The sequence below is a fragment of the Pagrus pagrus genome (genome assembly GCF_965226575.1).
Source record: "Pagrus pagrus genome assembly, chromosome: 15".
In the NCBI taxonomy this organism is placed as follows: domain Eukaryota; kingdom Metazoa; phylum Chordata; class Actinopteri; order Spariformes; family Sparidae; genus Pagrus; species Pagrus pagrus.
Window position 1 is genome coordinate 30,919,305 of NC_140199.1, and position 21,344 is coordinate 30,940,648.

At 40.4% G+C, this 21,344-nt stretch overlaps 1 protein-coding gene across 1 annotated transcript; it reads right to left on the minus strand.

The window, feature by feature from the left end:
* Window positions 1-3,389: 3,389 nt before the first annotated feature.
* On the minus strand, window positions 3,390-20,535 carry LOC311270928 (ras-related protein ORAB-1-like). Its single transcript, XM_084376192.1, has 6 exons — window positions 20,105-20,535; window positions 8,861-8,933; window positions 8,457-8,552; window positions 8,083-8,178; window positions 6,862-6,993; window positions 3,390-4,447 (listed from the first exon to the last, which is right to left on the minus strand). The coding sequence occupies exons 1-6, from the start codon at window positions 20,116-20,118 to the stop codon at window positions 4,247-4,249; spliced, it is 612 nt and encodes a 203-aa protein (XP_084232318.1). The 5' UTR covers window positions 20,119-20,535; the 3' UTR covers window positions 3,390-4,246.
* Between the last annotated feature and the right edge of the window lie 809 nt (window positions 20,536-21,344).

Genomic DNA, 21,344 nt, shown 5'->3' on the forward strand with positions numbered 1-21,344 from the left:
AGATCCAGTGTAGCGCCGACATATCCATATAATGCGAGTAACGGGGCATCGACACACAGCCTCTATATAACACATTATCTGCCACGAAACTAGTTCATTTCACCAATATTTTGTTACGATATGCTAGTGCTATTCCCCTCTGAGTCCGGGCTCGTCTATTGACAACATCCGGGGTCTGTAGGTTGATCTACTACCTCTGACCTGGAAGATGTCGTCTCTGAGCTGCGCGCACCCGCGACAGCCCGGCTTGTTTACCTGTAGCTGCTACTGCTAGTTTGACCCCGGATGTTGATAACGGACGAGCCCGGACTCAGAGGGGAATAGCGCTAGCATATCGTAACAAAATATTGGTGAAATGAACTAGTTTCGTGGCAGATAATGCGTTATAAAGAGGCTGTGTGTCGCTGCCCCGTTACTCGCATAATATGGATATATCGGCGCTACACTGGATCTAATTTCGTCCGAACGACGCCAAATGACACCAAAGTTATCTGGGTGAGTACATGACCATATATTTTGCTAGAAAAAAGGTCCAGGTTGTAAAAAACGGTAGTTATCCTTTAACACCATATTTCTCTAAAAAAAGCCTCATAACCACACAATTCACTGTTTACATTCAAAAGTTGGCTCACAGTATTTATGTTATTAACAAACAAATTATGTAAATATCGAGTTATGTTTCTATATGAAATGTAAGCATTGTTGCATAGGAATACAATTGTGAGGAGAGTAATTCTGTTTGTACAGAAGAGCCCAACATAACAGAATTTGTTGATGAAAGTTAGCTAGTGTCACAGGGAGTTTTAAACTATTTCGGTTCTTAAGGAATCTTTTAACACAGTTGATTTTTATAATTTGGTTAAATATTGTAAAAGTCAGAACATTAAGTCCCCCTTCAGCTACAGGGTAGGAAAGAACAGTTTGTTTTTTATTACTTTATGGGCCTTATTTTTCCAACAGGATTTTGTCTAGCTTGGAACATATGGATTTGGAGACATCTAGTGATCAGAACACATAAGAAGCTCTTGACATCCCCTCAGCTTTACTTAATAATACTGTACCATGTATAGATAGGTCTCTTGCTAACCAGCAATTGAATTTCTATTTAATTGTCTCAATAACAGGCAAAACATTATTATCCATAACTTCTAACTATGCGGCCAATTGAATATGCGCATTAGAGTTTCCCCCGATGGCAGCTCCTGCAAGTTCCGGTTAGACTGTGATGACGTCACAGATTTTAAATCACTTATTGAAAGTTTTTCAAATATAAAACCCTCATGGATCAAAAATACATAATAAAAAGAGTCATAGTGAACACCATGCTAGTTCTGATAGACTTTTAGACTGTGATGACGTCAGATTTTTAAATCGCTTATTGAAAGTTTTACAAATATAAAACCTCCATGGATCAAAAATGCATAATAAAAAGAGTCATAATGAACACCATGCCAGTTTGGAAGCACAGCTGATTAGCACCCTCTGGGGCCTGATTCTCCTCAACAACTTAAGTAGCTGGGGGACTTGTTTTAAAAATGTAGTCATCAACTGAAAAAAAATTCAACGGAATATTTATAACGAGCGGCAAACACAAGTATATAGCTCACATAATGCAAAAATGAAACATGATATTTAGTTTATTTTTTGATTCTGTAGCCCTGATCTGACTGGATAGTCATTTGTTGAAGTTGACTGCAAGGAGAGAGAGATCGACTGCTGGATGAGCTAGATTGACTTTGAAGAAGAGAGAGAGCGGCACACTGAATGACAAATCATACCTTTGTCTCAATAGGAACAGTCTAAGTACCTTTCAAGGCAACACTGAGACAATAAAGTTGGGCAGGAATCCTCAGCTCTATATCCTGTCTTTCTTACATTGTTTTCAAAGTTCTTCTAGAGAAAGTGATCAAATGTCAACATCTGAAATTCACATCATAAAAATTAACTGTTGTGAGGGTGTGTGAGACCCCTTACAAAGAAAAATAATGATTCAGGACCACAGTCTGTAGAGTGGATAAATCCAGGCTGGAGTTCCATGACAGAGTAGTGGTGGAGGAAGTATTCAGATCCATTAAAAGTTCAAAATAAAACCTCTGTACTCAATGTGAAACACTGTCCTAAAAGCAAAACTCCTGTGTTTAAAGGCTAGCTCCACCAATTTAACACATTCAAGTGTGTTTACAGGCCTTGGAGAGTACTACTGCATTATGTGAAAAAACAGTGGCAAAGCCTGTCCAATCCTATCACATACATTACCCACAATGCAACTTTAGCCCCTGAGTGACATCACTAATCAGATTGCTTGCATCTTCATCTTGAGCCACAAAAGGCTTTTCACATGTGCAGCAGGACTCCCCAAGACCTGCAAACACGAGAAGCACGTATTGGGGGATACTATTGGCAAACGCACTGTGTAAAATTGGTGGAGTTCTGCTTTAAACTTTCACTTAGACCTGCAATAACATTTGGGCCCCTGGGAGGCAGCAGAAACAAGTAGTGAACACTACACACCAGTTTACCAGCTAGAGCCTCTAACTTTCCATCCCTGCCTTAGTTCAGTTTATGTGTTTGTGGGCATGTGCACATGTACTGTAATGTAATGTAAAGCACATTGAGCTTACTTCTCAAAGTGTGCTATATGAAAATAGTTGCCTTGCTCGTGCACTTAAGTAATACTAAACTGCGGAAATACTACATCCCATCCAATCCAAATACACAGATGGTGTATACTCTGTATGATTTCCCCCTGGGATTAAGAATTCTAACTCAAGTAAACTAGCTGGTGTGCTGATCTAACTAAAGTGCTTGCACCTCACCTACTAGTGATGAGTCAAACTCCTGTCAGATGTAGCAACATTTAATAAGTCATGCATTAGAGAAGTGCTGTCTCAGATGCTTCCTCTCTGCTAATGATGACTCACCAGTGATTCAAGGTTATTCTTGCAGTCAGTTATGTTGACCAGCAGGCTAGGACTTCCTGTGGTTTCCTGTGAAATCTGCTGACTTGTGTTCAGTAGAAAATGGGTCACACTCTGGCAGTTTAGGATTGAGCTTAACTAGCTAATAAGTGGCTTGTATGTCCGCATACACACATCTCTGGCCCCTGTGGCCTCATATACAGCTGCACAATTGAGCACTGTCCTAACATTCTTATCTATACAGCAAACACTGGTCCCAGAGTTCCTTTTAAACTGAATTCAGTTACCTTTATTATGAAAACAAGAGAACACTGTATTTTATATATGCAATTCTGTACTGAGATTACACAGCAATTTGCAAACAGACCCTATGTAACTGGCAGTAGATATGCCAAATGAATATAGAATAAATAATTCCAACAGGTTTTCTACACATCTCACCAAGAACGGCAGACAGATCCTCCCATTTCATACAGTCTGGTAGTACAATATTTATTTTCAGTTGAAGTGTTACATGTTGAGCAACAAACTTACAGTTGTCTTCAGCCACAAATTTAATGCAGAGATAAAGAGTCAAGACAAACCCAATAACGTATCGAACACTACAGAACTGGCAAATCAGATTTGACATAATATATACATAATGTTTATGTACATATACTTTTGCACTAGACTTTCGATGCTGGACTGTGAGACACTGCTGTGCGTGGGAAATAAAAAAAACCCAACAACTTTCAAATGGGGACAGACTGAAAGACAAACGCTGATACAAACAGCAAAATAATCACTGAAGGAGAAGAGAAACAGAGAATGTCCATACAAACAGAAAACTTAATGAAACTGATTCAATTACCAACCCCACTGTAGGAATGCAGAGAAATGCACGCACGCACGCACGCACGCACGCACGCACGCACGCACGCACGCACACACACACACACACACACACACACACACACACACACACACACACACACCTCATGAACCTGCATTCAAATAAAAGAGTAGTCTCTGAGAGGTCTGACGGGGCTCTGATGGGGAGTTGGGGCCAGGTTGAATGATCACCTATCTTTAGAAATTGTCATCAATAAGAGGCCAGGATAACAAGAAGGATGCTTTATTTGTTTTTGGTAGTGCGGCTATATTATGTACAGTACAAATACAGGCAACTTCATCTTGTTCTCACATGGACATGTTGTGAAGCATGTCTTCCCTGTCCTGTCTGCTTGTGGTGGGGCTTTGCTGAGACACAGTGGAGTTTGGGGGGTGGGGGGAGACAGGCCTGCAGAGTAAAAGGGCGGGGTGTCAAACTGGAAGTGGTTTCTCTCTCAGCAGCATCCTCCTGATGTAGGTTTGACAGTAGTGCCAGGGGTCAGCTTCACGTTGGGCTTCTCCCCTCCTCCAGCTGTGGCCCCAGGGCCCATCCTCTTCTTGATTTCAGCAGCCATGGTCATGAAGGCCTGCTCCACATTGGTGGCGTTCTTGGCACTGGTTTCCAAAAAGGGGATGCCCAGAGAGTCTGCAAACTCCTACAGAAAGGACAGAGGACAGGATTTTAGCCACCTTTTGTGCAGTTGTGGGGCTCTTTAAGTTTTTATTTTAGTGCAAAGCAATGTCAAATTATAAGATATTAAACACTACAAGACATAACAGGGAAACCAGGGGTGTGTGCAGATGAGAAGGAGCTGGTACACAAAGAAGTTGGCATGGCGGTCGCATGGGGCATGTGGACTTAATCAACACAATACAGAACAAAACTAAGTTAAGCGGGTAGTGCAGTCAAGATTTCAGTGTGGTGTGTGTAGTGAGTGTGCAGGACAGCGATAGAGAGAGGGACAGAGAGATGATGCATCTATCCTTATGGGGAATTTTTCAAATTTCATTCTGCTACTACTTCAGCATACGTTCAGCTATAGAAACCGTTCAACTATCAAAATGTTCAGCTTTTTGAGCTCTTTCAGCCTTGTGCTTTTCAGCTTTTTCAAAAAAAAAAAAAAATTATGTTTTCTAAAAATAATATGGAAGCAAATGGGAAAATCTTCAAATCCTCTTCAAAACTCATCCACTTTCAACCTCTTCTTGTCCCTCATACTTTGAGCTAGAGACACCATTCAAACTTTCTCCAAGTTACAAGACTTTGAACTATTGGGCATGTATTCAGCTTTTTAAAATCTTTTTGAAATAATCACAGTTTTAGTTTTAAGGATTTTTAGCTTGTCTTCTGGTTTTATAATGGGTGTGTATTGCGTGAGCTAGAGTGCGTGACATCATCGCTTCAGCTTTGTGCCTTTTCAAATATTCAGCTTCATGTTCAGCTAAGAGAAACTGTTCAACTATCAAAATATTCAGCTTCATGTTCAGCTAGAGAAACCTTTCAGTTATCAAAATGTTCAGCTTTTTAAGCTCTTTCAGTTTATTACTTTTCAGCTTTTCTCCCTTTCAAATATTCAGCTTCATGTTCAGCTAGAGAAACCGTTCAGCTATTAAAATCTTAAGCTTTTTCAGCCCATTCTGCCTTTTCAGCTTTATGTTCAGCTAGAGAAACTGTTTAAGCTCTTTCAGTTTATTACTTTTCAGCTTTTCTGCCTTTTCAAATATTCAGCTTCATGTTCAGCTAGAGAAACCTTTCAGCTATTAAAATCTTAAGCTTTTTCAGCCCATTCAGCCTATTACTTTTCAGCCTTTCTGCCTTTTCATCTTTTGAAAAATTCAGCTTTTTCTACAAATTCTTAATCATTCATTCTCATAGTTTTATGCATTTCCTGCAGTACATTCAGCAGATTTCAGAAATCACTTCAGAAGGTCAGCATTCACACTGTATTTTCGCAGGAAATGCAATTTTTCTAGTTTACTTAGATTTTCTGATTCAAGCAAATACTTTAAATTGTTTGTTAATTTAGGGCTGGGGCAACTGATTAACATAATCAATGTCTTCGATTACAGAAATGTGACAATTTGTAAACGTACAGTATTGCTGAAACATATGTAAAATCTGAAAAAAAAAAAATGGAATTGTACTTCATTTAATTTGACAGTCCCTTGTTGACCATATACAGATGTTTTAACTGAATATCCCTGCTCTATACTGTGAACTTCTGCACATCCCATGATGAGTTTTGCACAAAACTGTAGCTTTGTGAGCCTAACACATACAAACTTGCTATAGTATTTGTTCGTAGTAGTATTTCCTTATTATTTTAATGTCATTTTTGTGTTACATATTTATGTTCTTGCAATAATTGTATAAGAGAAGAGTGCAACAATGAAACTTAGGGAATGGTGGATATATGCGTAAATAAATACATAGTAGTAATTACTTCTGTCCTTACAACTTGTAGCAATGAATTAGCAAACAGACAAATGAAATGTATAAAATAAATAACAAAAAGGGTTTGAATTAAACATTGAGAAGTGGGGAAATACTGCCCCCTATTTGTCTGAAGCAGGTGGCTGGAAATTGCAATTAGGTCCTTTAAGTGAGATCCTGCAGGCAGAAAGACTGGTCGGCAAGTTATTCAAACCAGTTCACTTGAAGCTGCTAAGGTTTTCAGGTAAATATTAAAGGTGAAAGTCTGTTTTTGCTCCAAAACACATGTCAAAAACTCTTCTGCCCTAACTTAAATCTTTTTACTCACTTAACCCTTACCCATTATGGCACAGTGTATATAGATACAACCGGGCTGTGGTTCTGGGTCACACCTAGGCTTCCTGAAGGAAGCTCCCCATCAACCATCAACACAGACCAGCCTATCTGAGTGGGGTTTAAGGGTGACCCATCTTAGGCCATCTTAAATAGAACATCTAATCAAATCTAATGCAAAGACACTGACTTACTGCCAGAAGATGGGATATAGCACAGAAAATGTGGAAAAACTGTTAAAAGCATAAAGGCATTGATATGCAACAGCTTCTGTGTGTGGGACTAAAAAAGCAGATGCCTTACTTTTGCTGTTGTGTAATCCACCACCTTCTTCGTCGTCAGGTCACACTTGTTTCCAACCAATAGCTTGTTGACATTTTCACTGGCATAGCGATCAATCTCCTGTAGCCACTGTTTGACATTGTTGAAGGACTCCTGGCACAGGAAACAGATAAACATTAGCACTAGGCTAAATGTGCTACAGGACATCAGCAGCTTTAGTTGGCTTTAAAAACGTTTTGAGGCAGTATTGACGCAGCTGATTTTTAAAACCAGTGTGCACTGCTGCTAATCATTGCTAGGACAGAGCACGATACAAGAGAGTATACTGCTGGATGACAATACAGCTTATGAGCTTTGGGCTCTACATAGATACTATAGATCCATTTTAAGCTTAAGTGATACAATAGAGAAGATTTAATTTTACAGTTTAGGCAATGTTCCAACATTTTGTGTGGGTGCGATATTACTGCTATCATTGTTGTATGATCTGGCTCATGTTAAACTCTTTGTACAAACTGAACCTACACACCTACATACAGAGAATGAATGTCATAGTTTGTCATCTAGTTTGACATTTAGTCATAACTGAAAAGAAGACTAATATCAACAACTGAAAGTTTGCTGACGTGTTCCAAATTACATAAGTCACTTGCGGTTTATGGATATTGGCTAGGGAAGGAGCAGGGTCCCGTTTTGGGTCAAAGAAATCACTCAAACACACACACACACACACACACACACACACACATATATATATATAGTGTCATGTATGTGTAATATTATTTTAAATGCTATATTACCCAGCCCTAGCTGCATGTATGCATGCATGCTTTTACAGGCTTTGAAAAACTATTTACAATACATAATTTCCTATAGAGCAATATCTAACTGCTGAAATCAACTCCAAGATCCCTTCGTGTGCAAACATGGAGATGCATGGTTGGCCCATTCCTAACATCACATAACAATATTTCTAGTGCAGCAACAACTACTCTTCGCTGAGGGTTGTGTCATCTAACAGGGTTCCAGGGATACCACAGCAAAATGAGAAATGGTTTATTTCTATGAATTTCAGTTGAATAGAAGCTGGCCAATCAGCTTCCGTCTCTCCATTGTGGTATAAAGTTCAACCATCAATAAACAAAAGCACATGTCTTTTTTTAGGCAAATCTAAGTTGTTGGTGCCTAAATGAATTAACTTTGAGTTGTAATAGATATGAAAGTTTGTAGCGTTATACACACCTGGTCTGTGACATCATACACTACAATGATACCATGAGCACCTCTGTAGTAGCTGGATGTGATAGTACGAAACCTCTCCTGACCTGCTGTATCCCACTGACAAAGGAAAAAGATATTATTAAGTCAATTTCAATATTTAGTATTTTGAAATTGTACACCTTAAGAAACATTTGATAAAAACTACAAAGACCTGCAATTTTAGGAAATAGCTGAGTCTTTTATAAAAATACATACATACATACATATATACACAGACATCCAAAGAAGGGAAAAGTTAAACCTGAAAAACTCACTTTCACAGAGAGCCAAGTTTACTGAAGGACACCAATACACAAGCAATGTACATCACTAAAGTGAAGCAGTAGGTTACTTACAATCTGAAGTTTAATGGTCTTTCCATCTAGTTCTATGGTTCGTATTTTGAAGTCCACACCAATAGTGCTAATGTAACTTTCTGTGTATGTGTCATCCTGCAAAGAGAGAAACATGGTGTTGGTACAGTGAACATTTCAAGAGAATACAAACTGGAGCATGAGCATGTGAATGAATTATTTACAGGAAAGTTAACTGGTATTATCATCTGTTTTCAATAACTTAGTTTTATATTAAGTTAATGAGAAAACCAGTTAAGATGACCAACATCTATTCCATCTGAAGACAGCTTTTGCCAGTCTGCATGAGGTCACTGCATAGTAAAACTTCAAATGCTGCAAGCTGGAACCCTGCTTAGGGGAAAAAGATATACGAAGGCACTGTATGTGCTGTTACACAAACTTACTGCAAATCGAAGAAGAAGGCAAGACTTTCCAACACCAGAGTCACCGATCAGGAGCAGCTTGAATAAATAGTCACTGTGAAGGATGAGTAAAAAATCTCTTAGTCAAACATTACACAGGAATTGTTAACTAAGTGAGGGAGTTACAGATTACCCTTTTAAGTACATACATGGCTGCCACAGTAAGGGCCTGGGAACACACAAGTCTGATGCAAGATCTCACACTGCTGATTCATAGCAGTGATGGGCCTTTTAATTCTTAACATTCCTTGATTTAGTGCCAGTTTCAGTTAGATGCAAATGTGCTCTAGTGTCATTACATCGTTGGTCAGAGTGGCTGAGAAGTTGACATTTTACAAGGAAAGGAAAAAAACAGACAATGAACTCTGCTGAGCTCAGAACATTTTCAGAAGGAAGTGCAGGAAGCTGACTGATCATGTGATTGGACATATGAAGCAAGTCAAAAGGACTGAGGAAACAGAGCAGACAAGTACCCATCTAGTCCACTTCTGAGTTTAGTCTGACTCATATTTACCAAACTTATATAAAAGCTCAATTGTTCATACTTCTGAGTAGGAATTTCACCTGGATTTTAACCACAGGAGCCAAGTTTTGGTTCCTGATCCAGAGCTCCTGCAAAATTCCCTGCTCCCAACGTGGTACTTTCCATGGACAAGGATGCACCAATTTCACAGAGGAGTTAACAGAACTGAACATTACACTTGTGTACAGCGTTGATTGAAACATGAAATGTGGCACTACTTAAATTCCTGTCACTATAAGTATTAGGATTTTGACTTCCTGGCAGGTCTTTTAAAAACTGGTGTGTATCATCAAGAGAACAAGAAAAAGCATTATCTTCTAGTTCTTTCAAAATGGTTACTTAATAAAACCTTCCATCAATGATTTAAACGCCAGGCGCACAGAGGTGTGGGGTCTCATCACATTTTGAACAAAAATGCTTTTTAATGAGTTCAGTCTATGTGGAATCTTCACCCTTCTTAAGATTGAGAGGAAATGTACTTTCATTTCCTCGATTATGTGCGCCGTCTTTGTAATTTATTGTGGGACGTGACTGACAGATGCTCAATTTTCATTTTCAAAGAGGCATGGGGCAACTTGCATACCAAGGGTAGGGATTTCTATAATTACATTAGGAATTATCCAGCCCAATGACCCACCTTAACACCTCATGCAATAAGGTGAGTCCAGACAGCCTGTGGCCAACGCAAGTCTAAACTACATCCTCCACCACTTACAGCTACACCAATATAAAATCAATACAATGATAATCCTTCACGTCACCAAAATACATACACACACAGCAATGTCTTTGTGTGCAACAATATAAACTTTAAACACACTGCCTCTCTAACATATAGTTTGTGCACGCCCTGTTAGTGTTCAACGTGGTTCCGTTTCATCCCTTTCCTTCTGATCTTCTGTAGTGCAACATCATTAAAAGTATGGGTAGGAATCAGAGAGAAACTCATGATAAGAGAGACACATTACCCAGAATAACAATGTCATAATGATCAGTATTTCCCCTAGGACAGAGTTGTAGCAGCGGAGGTGTCACACGCCAAATGTATTTTTTTGGTATTTTTTTAAATTGTGCTGTCTGGGAGGTTTCAATGTGTCTGCTGGCAGGAGAGGGACTCAAAACAAATGAATTACATATGAGGTGTGATGAGCCAGTCTTCTGGAATGCATCTGAAAATTTCAATCTGCATGGGCGAAAATCTAATATCACCTTTGGAGGGGACAACTACATGAAATCTTCTCAAGAGCAACTTGAAGAGGACACCAAATGTAGTGGTGTAACTCCAACACTCCAACATCCAGCTAAGAAAAACTACATTAATACTGCAAACACTGGCAGTTGTGTTTACAGGCATACTGGGGAAGTAGATCAAATTTTTCCCAGCATCGGAGGGTCGTCATCCCCAGTTGTATATTGGGGAAACATTGATGTTACCAGAGCCCAACCAATATTATTCTTTTGCGGCCCAAGCCGATATTGATATTGGGAAGTAAAAGATTACAATACCAATATATCGACTAGGGGATGTAATGGTCACGCTTAAGGAGACAGACATGTTCTCATAAGACCTGCCCTACTCAGCCCTTGATTGGTTGGTTTTGTTCTCAATGCTTGACTCAAACTGTTGGCTTACATAGACGATCTGATGATGTCTGTTTTCCGTGGTGTTTGAGCTGCAGTAACATTTTCACCTCTTCACTCATTCTGAGCCACTTTACACTGCAAAAGTGTCTCCAGGTTCATTAGGAGCAAGCAGGCTGGCTGTCTGCTACTGCCGGGCTGCCCTGCTGCCACTCCCTGCCAACAAGAGGGAGGAAGATTGGTGGGGCCAGCAGCCGAGTGCCTGATCTAGCCTGTCCTCCCGTGTCACACCCCCCTTGGTGGCCTGGTAGTTCTGCTGTACAACCAGGGGGAGGGAGGGATTGCTACTGGCTACTTGTGACAAAGATACATCACAGAAACAAGATATTTTTCAGTTTAACCCCAAGAATCTTTTTCTACATTAAAAAAAAAATTGTCATATTGGTGCAGATCAAACAACATACACCGAAAGCAACACATCTGTCAATGGCCAATATATCCATTGGGCTCTACTTCATACATTCAGGGGTAGACAATAAGGGAAATTTGCCACTGGCCCTCTAGGCCTGGGCTTTTGAAGATCACTGGCCCCACCATTGTAACCACTGGCCCAGGAATCGATCCCCATAATAACGAAAAAGAACAATTTGATTTAATAACATTTATTTTAATACTGCAGTACTGAGGTCAAAAAGTGCAAATACATAAATCAAAGTGCAAACAGTGCTGCATTACTCAAGTACAATCAGTTCTTCCTCCATCTCCGCCTCAGTTGGTTGATTTTTGCGCCCCCCTCCATGTTACAGGGCATTTTACTTGACACATGCTAAAAAAACAAGATAAGATTTACAGCCTCACCCCACACCATGTTCTCTAATGCAGACATCAACTTTAAATATTTGACCAACAGTGTTTTACAGGAGGATGATCTGAACAGCTGTTCTATTCACACTTAAAGGATAACTACTGTTTTTTTACAACCTGGACCTTTTTTCTAGCAAAATATATGATCATTTACTCACCCAGATAACTTTGGTGTCGTTTCGTCGTTCAGACGAAATTAGATCTGGTTTTCTGGGGGAAACCCTGAATAATATTGTTTAAAGTGAGCCTTTTGTTGTTTAACAGAAAAATACATCATACAAGCAGCAACTTTTGCAGCCTTGTCAGTCTGATGGCGAGTTATCACCTTTCTGTCATCACTAACATACTGTTTATAATCAAAGAAGCTCTGAGGCTTTGTTCTATATGTTATAATACAAGATTTAAGCATTGAGTTACAATCAGGCAACATTCTGATTAGGATCGTCTAGGGCACATTCTATAAATTGCAGTTCTATGCTGATGCACCGACGCACCAAACGTATTACGTCGTCAACCTGACCGACCCATCATAGCGAATTATGGGCAGTGACGCGCTTTCTTACCCGCCTCCTTGTTTATGTGTGTAGCGGTAGCCGCATGGAGAGCCATGGCAGAAAGCCAAACGGAGGAGTTGGCGGCTTTTTAAAAAAACAAAACAAAAAAAACAGCGTTTCACCATCTCTCATCTCTGCCAGTTAGCCCCTCCACCTACCGCCTCTCTCGGGTGCGGGTGGGCGGGCACGCACACACACACAAGGGCGCATGGATAGGTCGCGGTAAATGCGCTATATCGCGCTAATTGTACAGTGTTCAAATTACCGCGAACCCCCCACCCCCCGTCGGATAGTCCGACCACTGACGGACTTATTTGACCCTTTTCAATAAGCTATTTAGCAGAGGTGGGAATTGTGGAGTCATCAAGTTATCTCCATGCCATGTATTTGCTCTGCTCAGTCACTGAACCAGGTGCATTCACTAATTAGCTCACCTTCCTGGCTGAAGAGCTGTGCTGATCGGACTCAGCTGGTTTAGTGCATGAACAGAACAAATACATGGCATGGAGATGACTTGATGACTCCACAATTCCCACCTCTATTTAGTGTTTTGATATACTTAAATCCTGTTAAAATGACTGTTGAATAAAACAAACAGTAATGTCTTCATTGATATTTTACTTTCATGTTTATTGAAAGCTATCTTTTATGTTGCAAGAGTGCACTTTATCAGTGTTGTTGTTTACCTTTTCGTATGTTTACATTGTTTGCACATGTTGGCAAAACTGCAACTATTTAAAGGGGACATATTATGCAAAACTGACTTTTTCCTTGCTTTAGTATGTATAGTTGCGTATCCGGAGTGCCTCCCCACCCCCTAAGCATGAGTTTTGACAACTTAGTCAATATTTCGTACCTGGCAGAGTCAGGAATTGAGTCTCTAAACGAGCCGTTTGGATTTCGACCGGATTGTGACGTCACAATCCGGTCTTTTGCATACTCTTTGCGTATCTCCTCCCACATTACGCCAGCTACCTGAACGAGGATCCGCCATTTTTTTCCCCTCGCTAACTTGTACCGACAGCCTGACCGCTACCATGTACAACCCGAAAGCCAAGCACTGCTGCTCTGTCGTCGGATGCACGGATCCTCATGTTTCGCTACATCGCCTCCCTACCAAAGAGGATATCAGAGCGAAGAGGCTACTTTTTATTTATCAGGGTCCCAGCTTCAGTGAGCAGAGGCGTTATGGTCTGTGCCAGTCACTTCACTCCGGACTGTTTCAACAACCAGGGTCAGTACAACGCTGGACTGGCAACGAGATTGTCCCTTAAAAGATGGATCCATACCCGCTGTCAGTGATGGAGCTGTAAGTATTTAAAAAACAGTGTAGTTTGTGTTACTTTGGCCGTTTAGCACATGAGCTAACGCTAACCGTGGATGTAAATATGAGGCTGAACTAACATTACGTGTGAAGTTGTCAACGTTGGGCTCACTGGCCGGAGGATTCACGATAATGTTAATGATACGAAACGTTAATGTGTCATATCAGCACTCTTGTAAAACATGACGGTGAATTAAGAAAATGAACTAGGATATTGAGATTTTATCGCTTCTAACCAGCCGGAGACGGGGTGAAATGTCTCAGTTGTTCGCGGACAGTGAGCTGCTGCTCGGCGGTGAACAAACAGAGGAGACGGTGTGACATCGTCTCAGTTGTGTGTGTCAGTTGTTCGCGGACGTTTAGCTGCTGTTCCGCGGTGAACACGCAGAGGAAACGGTATGAACTGTTATTCTCGGCCAGTGAGCTACGTTCATTCATTAGCATGTTGTGCTAAAGGACAGTGTGTAAGCAAACTTCTAGAAGCGTGTCTTGTCTGAATGCACTGCTGACTGTGTGACAGCCCGAGGAGCTGCTGTAGTTTGGCAGATGTCATGGCTCTGGGAGACTGTCCTCTGACCGTTTTTCTGTGTGTTGGTATACATGTAATACGTGTGTAGCGTTAGCCGTAGCATTAGCTGTGCGTTAGTTGTAGGCTATAGCTAACGGTACAGCTAATGCTACAGCCTGTAGCGTTAGCTGCTGGCATGAGAGACCAGACCTGAGAGTATCAAAACGTTATCTGCAGTAAAGCAGTCACTACTTTGTTTTGGAGCTGGAGACAGGGGCTACCTGCTACATGTCTGCTGTGCTACTATCAGTTATATGCAGGCACGGACACTGAAAAGCTGCGTCGCGCTGTGTGTTGCTCGTTGTTTTTTTTTTTTCCTCAACTTTATTGAAAGTTGCTGTGTGTCGCTCGTTGCCATGGTCCCGCGATGCCTTCCTCAAGTCTTCCGGTCGGCAGGAAGAAGTGGGCGGCGCACGCAGTAGCTCATTAACATAATAAAGAAAAGTCACTGAATCCGGCCGCTGAGAGCAGGGCTGTGAAACTGGTGTGTAAACAACCCTGCTGTGCTCAATCCTTCGGTTTTTTCAACCAAAGCATGTTACTATCATTCCATTTAGACATCAAGGACCCATGTCAACAAGCAGAAATGAGCATAATATGTCCCCTTTAAATTAAAATCTGTTCAGAAAGGTTCTTTGGCCTAAATTGTCTGTTTTTCTTTTTTTGATTTAAGATCGTGATAAAAATTTAAATCGGGATTTTATTTTTAAAAAATCGTGATATGATATTTTTGCCATATCGCCCACCCCTAGTTGTTATTTCACACATTTAGCACACAACAGGAGACTCCGTGTCAGACGAGTTCTCAAGTGCTGACTAAACTCAATTGATAACGTAGCAGCGCGACGAGTCCTTGCTAGCTAAGCAGCTAAACTTTAGCGCCGCTCCGTGTTGAAATCCCGCCCTGTGTGGGTCACCACAATGTCATTGGTCAGGCGCACACACGCTGTTAACGATACAATTGGCTGTTGTATTGACAATCTGTCAATAAAAATCAGCCAACAGTTCTCCTCCGATCTAGTTTGAATGACGGAAATCCATCGTAGCGACGGAGAACTTTAATCCATGCTGGCCCCACTGACGGTTTTAAAAGTACGTCCGGGCCACCGGGCCATTTATATTCTCGACCCCAGACATGCAAGACAGTCATATACAATACAGCACAATGTCTGTGTAACTGAAGAAGACAAAATACCCCTGAAAAGGCAAAAAGCAGGAATTATGTATTAATTCACTACACTGTGGTGTCAGATTCACAAAATTTTACAAGTAGTGTGAAACAATACAAAAAAAAGTGCCTTGAGTCTTATCTTTGTGCCTATTGGACACACACAAACTGCAAATGGGCCACGTCCATGTGTGTCATCATTCCAATGTAAAATAGCCACAAACTGGCAAAAGGCTGAACTGCCAGAAAGCAGAACAGTGCTGGAGTTAAAATGTTTGAAGGAAGGACACAACATTGGCTCACTAAAATATTTTAAATTTCTGTAAATCAAGCTTACACAGTTTACACCACAAAGTAGCAATTGTGGCAAGTCAAATTGCCAGGGGTATCTGTTTTAAAAAGAAATTGGATAATTTGTACCAGCCCTACTAAGAGGCCTACAAAAGAAACAACCAGAGATTCAGTGTCCTGGAAAAGACAACAAATATTGCACTCTTTAACTTTCAACTGCTTCTCCTGCATGTTCTGATTTCCAATATGTCTGATATTAGTAATAACCTAAAAGTAATCAGGGCCGATTATCTGCCTGGCCGATTATCAGGAGCGATATTCAGCATTTTTCCAATGATCTGTATCTCTGTGCATTTTGTGTCTGGCTTGGTGGTGAACCTACTGATGATGCAGCCAGCATCAGTAGAGGAAAAGCAGTAATGGACAAATTCATTATCACACATCAGCTGAGTCTGGCACTCGGAATCAGGGATAGACTGATTGTTGACTTTGCCAAGTATCGTGACTGATGAGTACAGTACTTGAGTATATTGTTCTCACATTCCATCACTGGTTATTCTAAATTTTGACACTAAGAATTGAATTTTTACTTCAAGTGTTTATCAGTCTTCTTGATAACCAATAATCAGTATCAGCCTTGAAAAATTGATATTGGACGATCCCTAGTCAGTTTTATTCTGCCTCCCAGGACCGCCTCAGTTCCTCTACTTGTCATTGTTATAAATTCCAGTTATTCCATTTTCATTATGCCTGGGACTGTGGACAGCCATCCATATGCAAGGCAGAGGGCATTCAATAGTAACTTGACCAAAAAGAAGAGTTTGAAAAATTCTGGGGTTAAAACCATGTAGGGCTGGGCGATATATCGATATAAAAAATATATCGATATATTTTTAAATGTGATATGGAATTAGACCACATTGCATAAATCGATATAGTTGAAATTTGGGCTGGGATCCTTGCTCCAGGCAAGCTGCTGACCCGTAGCTCTCTGCACTGGGGGGAGGGGCAGGAACACACACTCCGGCACCTTTCAACAAACATGGAGGAAGCAACAACGTCTGCGGAGCACACACATCCCTAAACTCGTGTATGAAAGACACACAAGCTTGTAGTTCATCAGACTTGTTTTTTTAAATACTGGACATTTGACAGGACTATAGACAGTAAGGGGAGACGATTAGCCCGGGTCAACTTCCTTAGCCGCTGTCGAAAACCTCCTTTCTTTCCCCTCTTCCTACTCCTCGTCTCACTCTGAGTGTTTGTAGAGGTGCACATAAAGTCACTGTTGCAGTTAAAAACATACTCGCCACTGGAAGGGGAAAAGTCCATAAGTAGATCCACTGGGAGACCATGCGATTGAAATTCGAAAAGGATGTCACGACTGTATTGAATCCTACTTGTGTGAGGAGGATTCACAACCAGTCACAGTGTGAGATTCAGCGAGATATCTCCATCTTCGACTCAAGCGCTACAAAACTCTCCGAAAAGTGCGCATAAGAGCATTAAAGACAGGATGCCGCTGGTTTGGAAGTTAGTAAATACTGTTGAGTTAATAAACAACTAAAAACACACACGACGCACAAGCCAACGCCTTCTGCCGGTCGCCACAAGAGCAGCGCCCAATATATATAAATGCTGCCCTTACTAGTGTTTGTCATATTGTGTTCTTTTGTAATGTTCGTTTGTAATGTTCGTTATTTGCATCTGTGGATTTGTTAGAGAGCAGAAGAAAATCTGTAATTTGATTTTAATAAGCCATTTATAGTTGTCAAACTAAAAAAATGTTGATATTGTACTTTTCTCATATAAATATATTTATTTCAGAGAAAGATTGGCCTATTTTATTTTATAGGCTATTTTTATTTAAGATATTTTTTATTTAAATGTGCACCTTACGGAGCTTTGATTTCAAAAAAGGTACTCCTGTTGTAATACAGTATGTTTACATTTTATTGTTATTTGAACAGCTGAGCATTTATTCATGAACCAGGTAAAGAAACCTGTTTATTATTTATTCATTTGATTTTGCAACTGTTCACTGAAATAGCCGGTTTCAATAACACTACTTGTGACATGTCATATTTGGCTTTGGCTTTGACTGAACATTTGCTCTCACTTTGCGGAAAAAATATCGGGATATATATCATATATCGATATTCAGCCTAAATATATCGGAATATGACGTTTGGTCCATATCGCCCAGCCCTAAACCATGTAAAGAATCATCTTTGTCCTTTTATGCTGATTTTTCGCCAAAATTAACGGGTCTACATAGGTTTTTTTTTTACATGCGAGTCAACCCACTAAAAATCGTTGACCCCATTGTCACTTCCCACATGAAAGTCTATGGTTTTTATCTCAAGCATTACGTTGTACATCACTTGCGTCACGTTTCGTGTCATGAATGCACCGGAAACTTGAAGGTCATCGTTGTAACAGAAGAGAAAAAAAAGAAATATACCGCATTTCAAATTCCTTCCTTATTTACACACCACCACCTGATGTTGATAAAAATACGTCATCACATTGCACAGTCAGAAATACGTCAGGATTTAGCGTGTTCACCCAGATCTTACATTTATATCAAAGCCGAGGCAAGGTTATAAAAACCCTTGTCTACTGCAGAGGCAATTGTCCTGGGTGTAAATGTAGAGTGTACACATTCTCATTGCACACAAAAGTCGCATCTTAGCGGGTTTTAGTGGGATTTTTGACCAGTGGAAAAGAGGTCTTACTTAATGCAACATGTTTCTCTTACCTCAAACCTGCAAATCCCAATTACAATCACTCTCCCAACTCTGGGCTATTACCCATTGTATCCACTTCAACAAAAAAATCCTAAATATGCCATTGGTAAGAGTCAGGCTGTGCAAATTAAGCATTATGGGCCTGCAGGAGTTTCTGTTTGTCATTTAAACTGAAAGTGTGGCATTCAGCATACTGAATTACACCAATCAACCACAACATTAAAACCACTGACAGGTGAAGTGAACTCAACTTTGATCATCTCCTTACAGTGCAATGTTCTGCTAGGAAACCTTGTGTCCTGGTATTCATAGTGATGCCATTTAGACCAATGCAACCCACCCAAACACCACTGCAGACCAAGTACACCTCCACATGGCAACAGCACACCCTGATGGTAGCGGCTCCCACAGCAGAACAATGTGCCCTCCTCTAAACTACAATGTTGGGTAAAGATACCCCTGCTTCATTTTCACACTCCCTCTCATTGAGTAAGAACTTGGACATTGGACATCAAGAGTATCTAGTCTCTATTTTTTAATACAAGATTAAGCAGTCTGACAGAGATGAAGATCAAGTATAATTATTTAGACTAATGACACAATCAAAATTACTATACATTTCTTAAATTTAAGACTAGTACTGTTAACAGCTTGTCATACAGGCAAAACCCTAACCCAAGTGAATGTTTATGAATGGAAACACTTAAGACAGAACAAAAGCTGAGATGACTAATTGCTCAACACTGCTGTGGTGCAATCGAAGGCTTGTCCTATGGCATGTGACCTACACATGACTAGTCTGTGGACGGCCTGCTACAACACTACTAGACCATATGACTGAAAGTGAGTCACGCTCAACACCAGGTAAAGCGTAAAACATATTACTTGAACGTACACAACCGATGTCTGCTGCTACAGCAGCTGTTTGTTAAGAGTTTTCTCTTGAGAAAAGAAGCTGCTGCCTGTCACAGTGACACATACCCACACTAAAGTATAACCACCTGCAACACGGTATAAGGTGCCGTCTTTCAAACAATCCAATTAACGGAGTCCTTGCTGCCGAGTCATGTTTAATAATACTCACCATTTTAGTTAATTGTTAGTTTTATGAGATTAAAATTGGCTAACCCGAACTCTAACGGACATCGCTATAATACTTCATTTTAGCAAACATAAAAACAGTTGATTACAAAGACAAAGAATCGCGTTACAGTGACAGGAGCCAACATTAAAAAGGGCAGCTGTGTCGTCTACTAACATCACATCTCATCTCTGAAACTGAACACGAACTGAAAACAGCCAGTAAAGATCAAATGCTGCTGCTATCCCAACAGCTGGCTTACAGTGCTAATATGTATATCAAAAACACTGGTTTGTCAAAGATATCCATCGACTTAAGAATGTTTAACACCAACACCCACAACATTCATGGAAAATGGTGACAGCATCTTAGGCAAATACAGGTGAACATTAAGGATGTCAGCTGATGTTAGCCGCTAACCTAGCTCAACGGTATGTCAACGCTGACGTTGACGTGTTAGCACATGGCTAACCTTAGTTCGCTGACCAAAATGTAACACCACGCAGTGAATATGATACTTACTATTCAGGATTCATTGTTGACCGATTGTACAGTGTATCCCCTCTCGTGAACCGTCTCTTCGCCCCTGTCTACAGATAAAGCGCTGTTTAGTTGTGAAAACGTGAGCGGTGGCTAGCTTACACTGTTCCCAAAACCACAGCCGGCTAGTTGTTTCTCTGCAAAAAACCAAAATGGCTGCAACTCCAACCAGGAAACAGCTAACATTAGCCAGCTAGTTGGCCAAGTCGGGAATGACACAAAATATGTGGCGTGGTTTAGCGGATGCCTCGTCGTGTAAGACAGCCTAGTTACTCGTTCTACAGCCGTAACGCGAATAAACAAGGGATGTGAATACACGTCTGACTAACAGCCCTTTCTCTGTCTCTCACTGAGTGTGTGTCGTTACCGCAACAGCGAACTGTCAAGCCCAGGCAGAGATTACGTCATTTAGTGAAACGTGGCAAAGACGAGTCGGCTGGTGCCCCGTGTCAATATCCACACATTACACAACTTCCGGCCATGTACTTCAACATAAACCTCTACGACGGTTACTTTGCACAATTTGCTTGTGTTCAACAGCGAGGCTTTTATTTACAAAGCCATAGTTATTATTTCCGTCCACATGCTTACATCTGACGGGCTTGACGCATTAGTCCCCAGGATGCCCAGCTGAAAAATAAATGTGCGAAGTGTACTAAAATTTAGCATACTTTTGTGTACTTGAAGCAACACTAATCATCATTATACTTCCAGTGTGTTCATGATTTGTTAACTTGAAGCATGCTATTTTGGAACAACTAATGTTGTACTTGTAATAACTTCAAGTCATAAAGATGAGCTTGATCCAAAGTTTCAGTTTAACTGAGAGTTTTTATTTTCATGTCTAACTCCCGTCTCTACAGTGGCTACTTCTCTTCCAGTAACTGTAACTATCTTGCTTGACAATGTTGCTTAGTTACGTTGCTATAGTAACCACCTTTAGAATTCCCACAGAGACTCCCCTTAGCTGTCATACACATACACGTCACATTCACATTACAACAGTACTAAATATATTTTAGTTGTAATTAAATTGTAGAAAAGCTCAACTTGAAGTGTATTCAATGTACTTTTATGTGCTAAAGTGGAACAACTTAAAGTATATTTTGTATACTTTAAGCATATGGCTTTATATGTACTAATATATGCTTAATTAGTTAAATTAAAGTGTACTTTGTTTGTATTATAAGTACATTCAAAATAATTTGTTAGTGTCTCAAAA